This window comes from Mesocricetus auratus, unplaced genomic scaffold (genome assembly GCF_017639785.1).
Source record: "Mesocricetus auratus isolate SY011 unplaced genomic scaffold, BCM_Maur_2.0 Super-Scaffold_4256, whole genome shotgun sequence".
NCBI lineage: Eukaryota > Metazoa > Chordata > Mammalia > Rodentia > Cricetidae > Mesocricetus > Mesocricetus auratus.
Window position 1 is genome coordinate 78697835 of NW_024429182.1, and position 15878 is coordinate 78713712.

The window sequence follows — 15878 nt, forward strand, 5'->3', positions numbered from 1 at the left end:
AAAGCCAGATTTAAACAATACGTATCCATGAATCCAGCTCTACAGAAAGTGCTAGAAGGAAAACCTAGATCTAAGGAAGAAAACTACACTCACAAAGACACAGGCAATATATAATCCCACTTTACAAAACACCAAAAGAAAAAGGGAGGAGAAACTACACAAATAACCTCACTAACAATAAATCAAGCACAAACAAGAATCATCAATCAATGATCATTAATATCCCTTAATGTCAACGGCCTCAACTTGCCTATAAAAAGACACAGACTAGCAGAATGGATACGAAGACAGAACCCTTCCTTCTGCTGCATACAAGAAACACATCTCAACATCTAAGACAGACGTTATCTCAGAGTAAAGGGTTGGGAAAAGATCTTCCAATCAAATGGTCCCAAGAAACAAGTGGGTGTAGCAATCCTAATATCTAACAAACTAGATTTCAAATTAAAATCAATCAAAAGAGATGAAGAAGGACACTTCATATTCATCAAAGGAAAAGTACATCAAGATGAAGTCTCAATTTTAAACATTTATGCCGCAAATACAAAGGCACCTACATTCGTGAAAGAAACATTACTAAAGCTCAAAATGCACATAAAATATCACACACTAATAGTAGGAGACTTCAACACTCCGCTCTCACCGCTAGACAGGACCTCCAGACAGAAACTTAAAAGAAACAAAAGAACTAATAGAAGTTATGACCCAACTGGGTTTAACAGACATCTATAGAACATTTCACCCAAACAAAAAGGGATATACCTTCTTCTCAGCATCACATGGAATCTTCTCTAAAATTGAACACATAATAGGAAACATAGCAAATCTCCACAGATACAAAAAAATTGGAATAACCCCCTGTATCTTTGATAAGATACATAAGACCACCATGCATTAAAATTAGAATTCAACAATAACACAAATCGCAGAAACCCTACAAACTCATGGAAATTGAACAATGCACAATTGCACCATCCCTGGGTAAAGGAAGAAATAAAAAAAGAAATTAAAGACTTCCTGGAATTCAATGAGAATGAAGACACTACACAAACTTATGGGACACGTTGAAAGCAGTGCTGAGAGGAAAGTTTATAGCACTAAGTGCCCACATGAAGAAATTGGAGAACAGTCATACTAGAGAATTAATAGCACAGCTGAATGTTATAGAACAAAAAGAAGCAAACTCACCCAGGAGGAGCAGATGCCAGGAAATAATCAAATTGAGAGCAGAATCAATCAAGTTGAAACCAGGAAAACACTGAGAAGAATCAATGAAACAAAGAGTTGGTTCTTTGAGAAAATCAACAAAATAGACAAACCTCTGTCCAAACTAACCAAAAGACAGAGAGAGAGAGCATGCTAATTAACAAAATCAGAAATGAAAAAGGGGACATAACAACGGACTGTGAGGAAATCCAGAGAATCATCAGAGCATCCTTTGAAAATCTGTACTTCACAAAATTTGAAAATTTGAAGGAAATGGACAATTTCCTGGATAGATATTACTTGCCAAAACTAAATCAAGAGCAGATAAACAATCTAAACAGACTTATAACCCCTAATGAAATAGAAGCAGTCATCAATAGTCTTCCAAACAAAAAAAGCCCAGGCCCAGATGGCTTCAGTGCAGAATTCTACCAGAAATTCAAAGAAGAGCTAATTCCAATACTCCTCCAAGTATTCCACACAATAGAAGCAGGAGGCTCACTGCCAAACTCTTTTTACGAGGCTACAATTACCTTGATACCCAAACCACACAAAGACACAACTAAGAAAGAGAACTATAGACCAATTTCCCTCATGAACATCGATGCAAAAATACTCAATAAAATACTAGCAAACCGGATTCAAGAACACGTCAGAAAAATCATCCACCGTGATCAAGTAGGCTTCATCCCAGGAATGCAGGGATGGTTCAACATTAGAAAATCTATCAATGTAATCCACCATATAAACAAACTGCGAAAGAAAAACCGCATGATCATCATAGTAAATGCTGAAAAAGCCTTTGACAAAATCCAGCACCCCTTCATGATAAAGGTCCTAGAGAGATCAGGGATAACAGGATCATACCTGAATATAATAAAAGCAATATACAGTAAACCAATAGCTAACATCAAACTAAATGGAGATAAACTTAAAGCAATTCCTCTAAAATCAGGAACAAGACAAGGCTGTCCACTCTCTCCATATCTCTTCAATATTGTACTTGAAGTTCTAGCTACAGCAATAAGACAATAAAAGGAGATAAAGGGGATATAAATAGGAAAAGAATAAGTCAAACTATTTGCAGATGATATGATAGTTTACATAAGGGACCCAAAAAACTCTGCAAGGAAACTCCTAGAGCTGATAAACACCTTCAGCAATGTGGCAGGATACAAGGTAAACTCAAAAAAATCAGTGGTCCTATTAGATACAGATGATGAAGTGACTGAGAAAGAAATCAGAGAAATATCACCCTTTACAATAGCCATAAACAGCATCAAATATCTGGGGATAATGTTAACCAAGGAAGTGAAATACTTGTATATCAAGAACTTTGAATCTTTAAAGAAAGAAATCAAAGAGGATACCAGAAAATGGAAAGATCTCCCATGCTCTTGGATTGGTAGGATCAACATAATAAAAACGGTAATCTTGCCAAAAGCAGTCTACAGATTCAATGCAATCCCCATCAAAATTCCATCACAATTCTTCATGGATCTAGAAAGAACATTAATCAACTTTATATGGAAAAACAAAAGACCCAGGATAGCCGAAACAACCCTATACAATAAAGGAACTTCAGGAGGCATCACCATACCCGAATTCAAGCTCTATTATAGAGCTCTAGTCCTGAAAACAGCTTGGTGTTGGCACAAAAATAGGCAGGTAGACCAATGGAACCAAATTGAAACCCCTGATTTTAACCCACACACCTATGAACACTTGATTTTTGACAAAGAAGCTAAAACTATACAATGGAAAAAAAACATCTTCAACAAATGGTGCTGGCATAACTGGGTACTGGTATGCAGAAGACTTGCAGATAGATCCATGTTTATTGCCTTGTACAAAACTTAAGTCCAAATGGATCAAAGATCTCAACATAAATCCAGCCACACTGAAAGTTTTAGAAGAGAAAGTGGGAGACACTCTTCAATGAGTTGGTACAGGAGACCCCTTCCTAAACTTAACACCAGTGGCATAAACACTGAGATCAACAATTAACAAATGGGACCTCCTGAAACTAAAAAGCTTCTGTAAGGCAAAGGACACAGTCAACAAGATAAAAAGGCAGCCCACAGAATGGGAAAAGATATTCACTAACCCCACATCTGACAGAGGGCTAATCTCCAAAATTTACAAAGAACTCAAGAAGCAAGTCTCCAAAACACCAAAGGATCCAATTAAAAGGTGGGGTACAGAACTAAATAGAGAATTCTCAATAGAGGAGGCTAAAATGGCCAAGAGACACTTAAGAAAGTGCTCAACATCCTTAGCCATCAGGGAAATGGAAATCAAAACAACACTGAGATACCATCTTACTCCTGTCAGAATGGCTAAAATCAAAAACACCGAAGACAATTTATGCTGGAGAAGATGTTCAGAGAGGGGAACACTCCTCCACTGCTGGTGGGAGTGCCAACTCGTATAGCCACTTTGGAAAGCAGTATGGAGGTTCCTCAGCAATTCCACTCTTAGGCATATATCCAAATGAGGCAAATTCATACAACAAGGGCATCTGCTCCACTATGATCATAGCAGCATTATTTGTAATAGCCAGAACCTGGAAGCAACCTAGATGCCCCTCAACTGAAGAGTGGATAGAGAAAATGTGGTACATTTACACAATGGAGTATTACTCAGCAGAAAAAAAAACAATGGAATCTTGAAATTCACAGGTAAATGGATAGCACTGGAAGAAACCATCCTGAGTGAGGTAACCCAGTCACAAAAAGACAAACATGGTATGTACTCACTCATATATGGATTTTAGTCATGGATCAGGAGAGTGCCAGTCTTCACTTGTACTGATAGAGAGTCTGGGAAACAGGAAAGAACCTAAAAGATATACATATATGCATAGTACCCAAGAGAAGAGGATGGAGACAAGATCCTCTGAATGGATGGGGAACACAGCGAGGGGTAGGGGGGGGAGTGGTAGCTGGGAAGAAGAGAGGTGGAGAATAGGAAAAGAGAGTAGGTCATGGGGGAACAGGAAGTTTGAGTGGGTGGGAGTAGAATAGGGGGAAGAGGGAATCATAGGTTAGAAGACTGATCAGGCACAAGAGTGATCTCTGGTGATCTAAAGGGATGACACCAATTGGCAAGCTAAGCAATAATGGAGAGACCACCTCGAATGCCCATTCCTGATAATGAACTTGGTGTCTATAACCATCCGGGAGCCTTCATCCAGTGACTGATGGAAGTAGAGGCAAACACACACAATTAAGCACTGAACTGAACCCAATGATCCCAGGGACAGAGAGAGAGGAGTGATGAGCAAATTGGCAAAGAATGGTCTGGCAAAACCAGTAGAGACAGCTGATCTGAACAGGGGAGAGCTCTTGGACATCAGACCAACAGTGGGGAGGCCAGCATGGGACTGATCTGGACCCCCCCCCGAATGTGAGAAGTCTGGGCAACCTATGGGGCCTTGAGCAGTGGATCAGTGTCTATCCTTGGAATACAAACAGTCATTGTGTGCCCATAGCACAAAGAGGGATGCTCTCTCAACCTGGACTCTTAGGGGAGTGCCTGGACCCTACCCTGAGTGAGATGACAGACTCTAGATAACCCCTATGTGGAAGGAATTGGCAATAGGGTGGGAGGCTAGGGGGATGGGTAATGCAGGAGGAGGGGAGGGAGAGGGAACTGGGATTGACATGTAAAACAAGCTATTTAAAATCAAAATAAAAATAAAAAAATCACCAAATTGTACAAAACCAGTGATAAATTTATTATAAGGTCCAGAAAATAAATGAAAAGTATAAGAAGCAAAATAAGAACTGAAACAGAATACAACAATTACCAACAATCTCTGTACTTATGAGATGGAGGCAGAAAGAATTCAGTGCCAACCTAGCTATAGAACAATACCATGACTCAAAAATTAAAGCACAACAAAATAGACAGCCAAGGAAATAGCTCAGTGGTTATAGTGCTTCCTGCATAAGCAAAAGCAAATGAATCCTGAATTTGTGTAAATGGCTGGGGGAATGGTGGCCTGCCTGTAATTCTAGCCCGAGCAGGCAAAACAGTGGCTCCATGGAGCACAATGACTGAAAATTAGACATATTTGTGAGCCCTAGCTTGACTAAGAGCCATGCTTCAATGAATAATGTATCCATACACATGTGCACATGCACACACCATGCACAAACACATGTAAGAGAAAAACAGAGTTAAGATAAAAAGCCCTCTTAAATCACATAAAAATGTAGAAAAAGTACTTATAACTTATTTTTTACTTTTAAACGTATAACAAAAAAATTGGATATCAAAATTTATATCAAAGATGTTACTGTGCTATTATTATGAAATTTAGGTGTAAGGTTTACTATAGACTTGGATTATCAGATTAAGTAGCTCATTTTCTATTATTATTTTGTTATACATTTAAAAATTTATCTCCTTTCTGAGATTAAGAACAATCACTTCTATGTTTAGTGAAGCATAACTCACAATGCCCAAGACAAGTAAAAACCTGTCACAGCTGGAATATTAATTGGATGACAAAAGAAGGAAATCCTGCCATTTTAAACATATGAACAAACCCCAGAGAACATTATAATGGATATAAGCCAGATATAGAGGCAAAAACTATGATTTCATCTCTATGTAAAAATCTAAAAATGCCACATTAGGAAACAGTGGAACAATGGTCATCAATACTGAGGGAAATAAAGACACACTGACTAAAGGGCAACAACTTTCAGTTGTAAAATATATAAATCTTGGGGCCTGATTGCAACATGAAATGATAGTTAATAATATAGCACTGTTCATCTGAAATGTGATGAGAGCAAATTTAAAATTTTCTCATTAATATGAACTATCAAAACTATGGATGGGAATGGATGTTAAATGTCTGACTGCGGTAAACCGATATTACACATGCATACCAAACATACTGTATACCTAAAATACATGACATTTTTATGTGCTCATTAAATCTGGAAAAACAAATTTCAGTACAATAGCGCAGTGACATCTTTGATATAAAGTTTGATATCCAATGAAAACACTTTTAGAAAATGACAATGAAATAAAGATTGTTTCAGATTTAAGAAAAGTGGAAAGTTACATGCCAGGAGACTGCAAGTAGTTCTACCCCTCACCACATCTAAATGAAGCATTACATCAAGTTTCTTTATTAACATAGATTTTTATTAAATCACAGCATCACTTTTTGCTATGCCCATCAGAGAAGAATGAAAGTAATGTGTAACTGTGGCTTGAAGAACACATCTGTAAAGGTGTTTCTATATGGGAGGACAGCTGCACTAATGATGATGTGAATAAAGCAATTAAAATGTCTCTTTTCCCTCTATTAGTCATTTATAAAGAATCTCAATGGATAGTAAGTGGTTTTTGGTTCCTACAGGATATCTGACACAATACCTTGTGCAGACGTTTGATTTGGATACCTGCCACCAAGTTGGTAGGTTCAGCCTCAAAACTGTTATGTATTGTGGGTAAGCACTTTGTCTCTTCTGCAGTCTTTCTAATTTTTGGTTTGCCAAACCAGTATGAACGCTACAGAAAAAGATAACAAATCATTACCAAAACAAGAATTAAAAACTATTGTTTCAATCTGCTGTTTCTAAAGGTTTAAATCATGCCAAATAAGTATGTGCTATCCTGGTTTTATTGTTAATCTTTCATGGGGCACTTTTATGGGGTAAAGATTTGTACTATGCACTTAGTAAGAACAGCAAAAACTGTTTTTTGAAAGGGCAAGACAACATGAAGTTGGGTGGGTGGGTAGGGAGATGGGGAGAGTCTGTGAGGAGTTGGGGGAGGAGGAAAACATGGTCAAAACATATATAATAAAAAAAATTAAGTAGAAAAAAGAACTGAACTCTGAATAGACCTATAACAAAGTGAATTAGTGATTAGTAACATTCCTACAAAGACTAGAGTAGATAGTTTCATTAGGGAATTTTCTCAAACATTTAAACAAAAATTTACAGTTTTATTCAACTCTTCCAAAAACATAAGGAAATACCTCCTAACACCAAAACCAGACAAAGAAAACTATAGATCTTATAATATGGATGTGAAAAATCTTCAATATAATGCCAGCAAGCTGAATCTACTGGATATTAAAATGAAAAATAGTCCTATTCACAACAGACAAAAACAATATATATGTCCTCAAATTAGATATGTAATATTATGCAGCCATAAAACAGGCTGCAAATATCTGCTCATATTAACAATGCATAAACCTGAAAAACTACTTAAAGAAGCATCCACAAATAGTTATTAAGACTGCATTTTTATAATACATCATGCATATATAAGTTCATAGAAAAATCAAGCAAATTAGAGGTGCATGAAATATAAAAACTGGATATTAATTCATCTTAAATAATAGGTTTAGTTCTTGTAGATGAAAAATCATGTGTATTGTGACTGTACATTGTAAATATACCAAGTATTAGTAACTTCATTTAAAAATTCATAATTTTATTTCATATGTATTTCACTAAAAAAGCGAAGATTTCTAAGAACTAGGAAATAGGCTCTACTTACACTACAAGAAGAACAAAGTTATATTTTCAGGTATAACATTTTTTTCAGCCAAATACTCTATAATTTTAACCTCAAGTTTTTAAGCAAATACTTTTAGAGAGTAGTTTTCAAGATAGAAGGACAGAACCGAATTTTTTGGAAAGTGAACTTGAAGTCATGGCTCATTACCCTTGGCCATAGTGTCTTCTCTGTGACCACCCAGTCATTATAAGGAAATCTGAAGGAAAAGAAGCAGGCACTTTTCTGGTCATCCCTCTACAAAGGATCGAATGGTGAAACTAAGATACAGGAATTATTTAGTTCTCTCCTTGCTAGAATCTAAGAAAACACCACACGTTAATTTGATGTGAGTTCCCTTTGTTTCCCTACTCTCTAATCTAAGAAACTATACTGTCTGGCTAAAGAGATCATAGTGCTTACAGTTTTAAAAGTTCCAGTGTTTTATCCACACACGTTATACAACTATAAACAGAAGAGACTTAACAGTATATTAAGAAATGGATAATGTCTCAATACTGGTGATATATAGATTAGGTTGATCTGAATTTGACTTTTTAATTTGATTATACCATTTCTGAAATAGGTTTACAAGGACTATGGCCATTTGGAATTAACAGCAGTATTAAAACTCACCATAAAGGGAGGTAGGAGGATCTCAAAGAGCTTAAGGATGGGAAACCATAATCAGACTATATTGTATGAAAAAAGTCTATGTTCAGTAAAAGAAAAAGAGAAAGAGAAAGAAAAAATAACTTACCATAAGGAAAAAGTACCATGGTTGAGGCACGCCACACTGCCCAGGAAAGACAGCCTCTACATACCAGGTGACAAGGCTGTATAAGAAAGCATCAAACAAAAGCATTCCAAACATATAGCCAAAGATGAGGTTATCCTCAAGATTGGCTGGTGTCCAAAGGTTATGCCATTTAACACCAATCTCTGAAATGAAAAGGAGACATTGGGCATGGATGAAATCTTTGTGACTTGGTTATCTGCACTGCGGATTACCTATCTGTTGGTAACCCTTAGTAATTGTATTACTACAGAAAAACGATGTCAGTATTTTACTTTTTTCTTCAAAACAATTAGGAATGCTTAAAATGAAATTAGTAATTGAAACAAACAAACAAAAAGAACAGCAAGGGCAGAGTAGACTTAATAGTATCTAACTTGTTACTTTCCCCTCAATCTAATATTCCACAGAAATAAGAACAAGAATGACTAAATGTGTGAAATTTATTAAACAGCACTGAACATGGACTGCCTACTAATCATGAGATGAAAACAAGGAGTTAACATGGAGGGGAGGGTAAAAAGAAAGTCACAAAAGGAAGAAAAGAAATGCTTTTTCTTTCCTGTCTCCATAACTAAAAAGGAATTAGGTTTGGAAAGAACCGTGTTTCAAGAGGCAAGAGTTAAAAAGGACAACAGCTCATTAAGTTCATCTGTTCAACTCTGACCTTCTTTCCCCCTCAAAAACATCCATGAGTATTGTATCTCTTAAAAGAAGGGGAAATAATATGGAAAAAATTCTGTGGAGTCTAAAATGATTATCAAAATTTAGTCGATTTTGAGAGGTTAAGTAATAAATTAGAAATCACAGAGCCGGGCAGTGGTGGCGCACGCCTTTAATCCCAGCACTCGGGAGGCAGAGGCAGGCGGATCTCTGTGAGTTCGAGGCCGGGCTGGACCGATAGCCTCCTAAACAATACAGAGAAACCCTGTCTCGTAAAAAACAAAAAAACAAACAAACAAACAAACAAAAAAAAGAAATCACAGAAAAAAAATAGGAGTCTAAATATACCCTACAGGAAATTTCCTGCAAGCTGAGACGTTACTCCTGCCTCAAACAAAATACAGTTCCTGAAGGATAAAGTTTATAATAGAGAAAAGAGACAATAACTACTGTAAAATTGATAAACCTGATAAAAGCAAGTTATTAAGAAACTAAAAAAAGGTTAAGCTCTCCCATAATAAACTAATGGAAATATGACACCTAGATGAAATAATGTAGGTTGTTAATACTTCCTGCAAAATTATGGAAACATTTACAAATTAATAACATACACATCCTCGGATGTCTATTTATTGGAAATTTCATAGATGAGGAAATCAAGTATTCTTAATTTTCACATTAATTGGCAAATAGAACAAAAATTTCACTAAGTCCTGACAATAATTTTCATAGAACCTGATGGAATTGATCCAAAAATCCAGATGTAGAGTAACATGAACAACTAAAGAACAGCAAGATGTACAACACTAACACATTAAGAATTCATATGTAGCTGGTATGTGACTCCTGAATCAGGTGGATCTCTGTGAGTTTGACACTAACCTGATTAACATTGTAAATTCTAGGCCAGCCAGGGCTAAATAGTTGAGATTCTATCTCCACAAAACAAAATACCTCAAAACAACAATAACAAAAACAAAAAAACAAAACTAGTATCAAGTCATAAAATTCTTGTGGCATTGTAATAATAGACCCTAAAAATCAGTGTAATTGGAGCCATCTTTTGATAACTATTATAATAAATTTATTTTAAATAAATTTTATTTATAAACAAGATAAATTTTATCTATGAAATTTAAGCTATAAGCACTTTATGAGACAGTAACTTTATAGCTTAGACATTTAAAAAATACTCTATAGTTTTGCTGTGTCACACAGGATGGTTTCAAACTCTAGGGCTCAAGCTCCATCTTGGCCTCCTAAGTAATTAGGAGATAGGCATTTTCTTCTTGCCTACTATAGGTTAGCACTTTGGCAATTAGAATTTATTCTTCAGATTCATATGCACATTGACCACATACACATAAACCACTGTGGATAACAGCAGGAGCCATGAGCCACTAAACTTTATGGACAAGAAAGTGTTTGACTCAACTTACTATAATGAAATGCTAAACATTACAAAAAGAATAAAAGCACATCCTTGCATGTGGAAAAGTACATGAATTTTTTAGAGAATAAAAATAATAAAAGTTCTTAAATGATTTATTTGACAGTGTAAGTTTACAGGAATAAAAAGATGGGACAATTTGAATTTAGATTTTTCTTTAAAAATTTGTTCATTGGTAATTTCATACACAAATATATGCATTTAGGACATATCCATCCCTATTTTTCCCACTCTAACTCATTCATCCTGACTTATTCCCCATCCCTCTCTCAATTTCGTGTCTTGTTTTTCTCTTATAATCCTTGAATCCAATTAGTGCTGTCCATACGTGCATGTGTGTAGATCATTGACTGAAGAAAATTGACATTTTTTCCTCTGCCTCTTAACTGCCAATAGCTTTCCAGCTAGGTGTGGAAGCTTTAGATTTTTCATATTTTACACAACCACCTATATAATAAACAAATTTGGGAAAATATAATATTTTCTTATTTTCTCATCTCCTGTGTACCCAGTTTCCTAAGAACTGAATCAACAATACCAATACCCACCTTGTATTTCCAACTTGATTAAAACATTAATGCCTATTGCCAATGCAACATTTGCACTCAGACAGGCAGTCATCTTGGAAGTAAGGTCCAATAATCCATAGTGTTCAGAGATGAAGTTATAGGGAAAGAAACTGGCAAAAAACAGGAGGTTTCCAGCAGAAGCAGCTAAGTGAGCTTCAAATAAGAAATTACAATTAGATTTTTATACTATAAAATATACTATAAAGAGTACTAACAATGTTGACTATTAGATTGTTTCCAAAAAGTTACTGTGTTTCCAGTATCATCTATGAAGCAAGACAGAATAACTGAGCATGTAGATAACTATTAAATACTAGATGTTTTTAAGCCCACAAGCATGAGATTTTGTTATGTGAAATCTGCTCTTTTCTGAAGGAGGGAAATGAAGGGAGAGTACATCTGGGGGAGAGGAGAAGTAGAGGAAACTTGGAAGGAGTGGAGGAAGGGGAAACTATAGTCAGAATGTATTGTATGAGATAAAAATTACAAAAGAAAGAAATAAATTCTCATCAAAATATTAATAGGACATAAAATCAGTGTTAGTGAAAAAAGTTGATAAAATACCCATTAAAATGACAAGACACTACTTCCTAACATCACCGTCATTCAAACAAAGTAACTGCATACAAAATTGGAAAAGATTTTTACCAGCTACATATACAATAGAGGGCTAATACCCAAAAATGTATAAGGAACTAAGAAAAACTAGATAACAAGAAAGCAACCCAGTGGAAAAATGGGATACAGATCTAAATGCAATTCTCAAAGAAGGATCCTCAAATGGCTCAGAAACACTTCAAATAATGTTCAGCATTCTTAGCCATCCAGGAAATGCAAAACAAATTATTTTGAGATTACATCTTAAACCTGTCAAAATGACTAAGATCAATAATATAAGTGACGGCTTATGCTAGGGAGGATGTGAAGTAAGGGGAACACTCATCTATCGCTAGTGGAAGTGCAAACTTGTACAGCCACTATGGAAATCAGTATGGCGGTTCCTCAGAAAGCTGGGAATAGATCTACCTCAAGATTAGCTGCACCATGCTTAGGCATATACCCAAAGGGCACTTCATTCTATCACAAGGACACTTGCTCACGTTCATTGCTGCTCTATTCATAAATTGGAAATAATCTAGATGTCCCTCAGCAGAGGAATGGATAAAGAAAATGTGGTACATTTACACAATGGAGTATTTCTCTCAGCCATTAAAAAATGAAATTCACAGGTAAATGGAATGAATTAGAAAACATCATCTGGAGTGAGGAAACTCAGATGCAGAAAGTAAACAAATGATATGGATGTGCTTATATGTGGATGTCAGCTTTTATGCCATTGATAAGCAACTAAATCCACAGAACAACAGAAGTTAGGTATAGAGTAAGGGAGTAGGAATACAGATAGATCTCATCAAGAAAGGGAAATAGAATAGTTATGGATGGGGGGCTGTAATGGGAGGATCAACTTGAATGGGGGAACAAAGAGGAAGACGAAAGAGGGAATATGAGGAAAGACAGCTAAAAGGTTCATTTGAGGGGTGGTATAAAAGCTTAATTCAGTGGAAGCTTCCTAAAATGTATACATATATGAAGGGGATGTAAATGAAATCACCAAATAATGGGGATACAGAGCTCCAACTGGACATCTTTTGTCACCAAATGAAGTGTCTAGTACCAGGATTGGGTTACATTTAATTGAGTTGTTGCTTAAAGGGGTCCCACAAGAACCCTCGAATAACCCAGGCTGTTTCAAGATTATAGGTTGCTCTCTACAAACTGACATCAAGACCTCATGGCTGTAGACAATACCTACACAACTCACTGAATGGGAAAAGTTGAGCTGGTGCCTCCAAACAGTCTTCACCCCTACACGCTAGTATCTCTGGTACAGAAAAGTACTCTGCAGGCTACCAAAGGAGAAACATAAACACCAAGTCAGCTACAAACCCTTTGAACTAAAATGGTTTCCTGACTGCAAATATGCTAGTGCAGTGGTCGCACAAAGCTTGGGGGAGTAACCAGCCAATATCTGATTTGATTTAATGTTCACTCCATGATATATAAACAATACTTGACACTGGGTGACCTATTTTGACCAAGGGAATCAAAGGTAAAATAAGCTACTACTGTTCTAAACAAATATACCATTATGATGACTCCTAATGACATTCTGCTATACTCATAGACCAGTGCCCTGCTCTGTCATCATCGGATAAACTTCCTCCTGCAGCAGATGAGAACATGTGCAGAGACCAGCAGACAGACATTTTGCAAAGAATTAAGAGACCATTGAACACTCAGCCCTAAATGGGATAGCTCCATTAAATTCTTCCCCTCAGGGCTCAGGAAACCCTGTACAAGAGGATGGGGGGAAGAGCGTAAGAGTCAAGAGGGAATGGTGGACATCAAGAAAACAAGGCCCTCTAAATCAACATGATCAACACACACATAAACTCACACAGAGTGAGGCATCATGCAGAAGGCCTGCACAGGTCTGCACCAGATAGAGCTTTAGAGCTGAAAGAAGAAGCTGACACTATCCTCCACGCTTCATCCATAACATTCTTAACCCATAAACAATCTCCAATTGATTATCACTTATAAATGAAAATTTAGTTTCCTCCAAAGGAATCTTTGGGGAAACAAACCACTCCTAGGGCAGGTTGCACGCCCAGCAGTAGATAACCAACAGAAAACAACTGAACAACATATTTTGGGGTTACTTTTCTTCTAACATTGTGACAAGGCTTTTTCTTTTCTTTTTTAAAAAATTATCTTGTTATTTTATTTTTCGCATATTTTTTCTTCTGACTTTTACTATACTTGTCTTTCACATATATAATATACACATGCATATATACAATATACATATGCATATATGTTATAGCTTCCTATTGTTTTTATGGGCTTCCTGATTGTGCAAATGTTTGGCTCTGTTTCTTGTGCTATCTCCCAATTATTGCAGATACATACAGTCAGGCTTTGGGCACTTCATGTTCTTTAAGAAGTAACTGCACTATTTTGTTGTACCTAAAGACGCCTTAAGTGTCCTGCCATCTACCACCACATTGCTGACACACTGTGTTACTCTGAGAGCATCTTCTGACCGAATATGGGTTACATAAGCACTGGCACTCCGACCCTGTGAGCCTGCATATGATGCACTATTATTATTGATGACAACTCTATGTATTTTACCAAACTTCCCAAAATACTCTGGTCGTTTTAAAACTTCTGGGTCTACAAGGTGCTGTGACTGACCTACAACAAAGACTGCATGTATCTGCAATAATTGGGAGATGAGGCAGCCAGCTTCACAAAAGAGGAAATGCAGGCAGGTAAACACCAAGAGTATGAACAAGAGCTACTCCAAGAATTATATAAATTAAATCCCAATTTTCTTCAGCTATCTAAGGGTTCAGTTGGTAAGAATAAGAACAAAGTAACACCATTGCAGAGCCCATTGACAAGCCTCCAGATTCTCTCAGTATAGGGAATGGTAATAATGCCCAACATATATCTACCAGTGATACGCCTTCATCACCACCTGGTTTATCAGAGTCCAATCCTGTCATCCCCATCAGTTCATCCAATCACAGTGCACAGTGCAAGGTCTCCTTTTGATGGGGGCAGTAACAGAGTCATAGTCATTATTCTCAGACAATTTTTGACACCCCAACCCTATACCAAATGGGCTTCCTCCTTTTCCCAGCTCTCCGCAGACACCCAGTGATTGGCCTATAGCTCCAGAACCACAGAGCCTCTTCACATCAGAAATAATCCCAGTATCATCATCTACAAACTGGCAAGCAACATTTGGCTTTGGCTCTTCTAAACAGCCAGAGGATGACATGGGTTTTGATCCCTTTGATGTCACTTGAAAAGCCTTAGCAGGCCTGATTGAGAAGGAACTGTCTGTCCAAGATCAACCTTCCATTTCTCCACCATCTCTTCAGAACTCCTCTTCATACACTACAACAGCCAAAGGTTCAGGCTCTGGATTCCTGCATTCTGCTGTACCTACAAATGCCAACTCTCTTAATAGTACCTTCTCATTTTTGCTACAGAGGTTCCCTCAATTTCAGCAGCACCGAGCAGTTTATAATTTGTTGGTTTTCCAGGCTAGGCAGGCCGCTATCCTTGGATGGCCGTTCCATGAAATAGCATCATGGACTTGAACCACACAGCAAACCCCATCTCAAATAGTAATTTCTTGGACTTGAATCTCCCAGGACAGATAGTACAACACATGTTCGGGAGGGATCCCCATAGCAGGGTAAGAGGGGAAGTGAAGGTTTCAATCATACCACTGTCAGCTTCTTATTATTCATTACAACAAGGACAGCAGCCTACAAATCTCCACACTACTGTGGCCTGACAACAGAACTGAAAGGAAAGGATTAGACTCTGGGGTGCTTGCATGGGCAACTGGATTTTTGCATGATTCCTTTCTGATTTTGCACTCAATGTATATACCCAAAAGAGCCAATATAATTCCTCATGCCTACAACTAGCGTATACCTTATAGTTGCTAAAGTATTTCTTTATTAGGCCTTTAAAATAATTTATTAGCATAATAATTTTGGCTTTGTTTCTCATGAGTGATACTATTTTTAACTCATACAAATAAAGTTATATCACTAATTAAGATCCAAGA

The 15878-nt window shown here is 36.8% G+C and overlaps 1 protein-coding gene and 1 pseudogene across 1 annotated transcript in view; one reads left to right on the top strand and one right to left on the bottom strand.

Annotated features, from left to right (window-relative positions):
- The window catches only part of LOC101827880 (ATP-binding cassette sub-family A member 3-like), a 154479-nt gene that overhangs the window by 72452 nt on the left and 66149 nt on the right, over window positions 1-15878 (bottom strand). The window contains 3 exon segments of the mRNA XM_040733185.1: window positions 6610-6744; window positions 8504-8685; window positions 11177-11374. Of these exon segments, the coding sequence (XP_040589119.1) occupies window positions 6610-6744; window positions 8504-8685; window positions 11177-11374 (515 nt within the window).
- LOC106021026 lies at window positions 14499-15501 on the top strand (annotated as a pseudogene).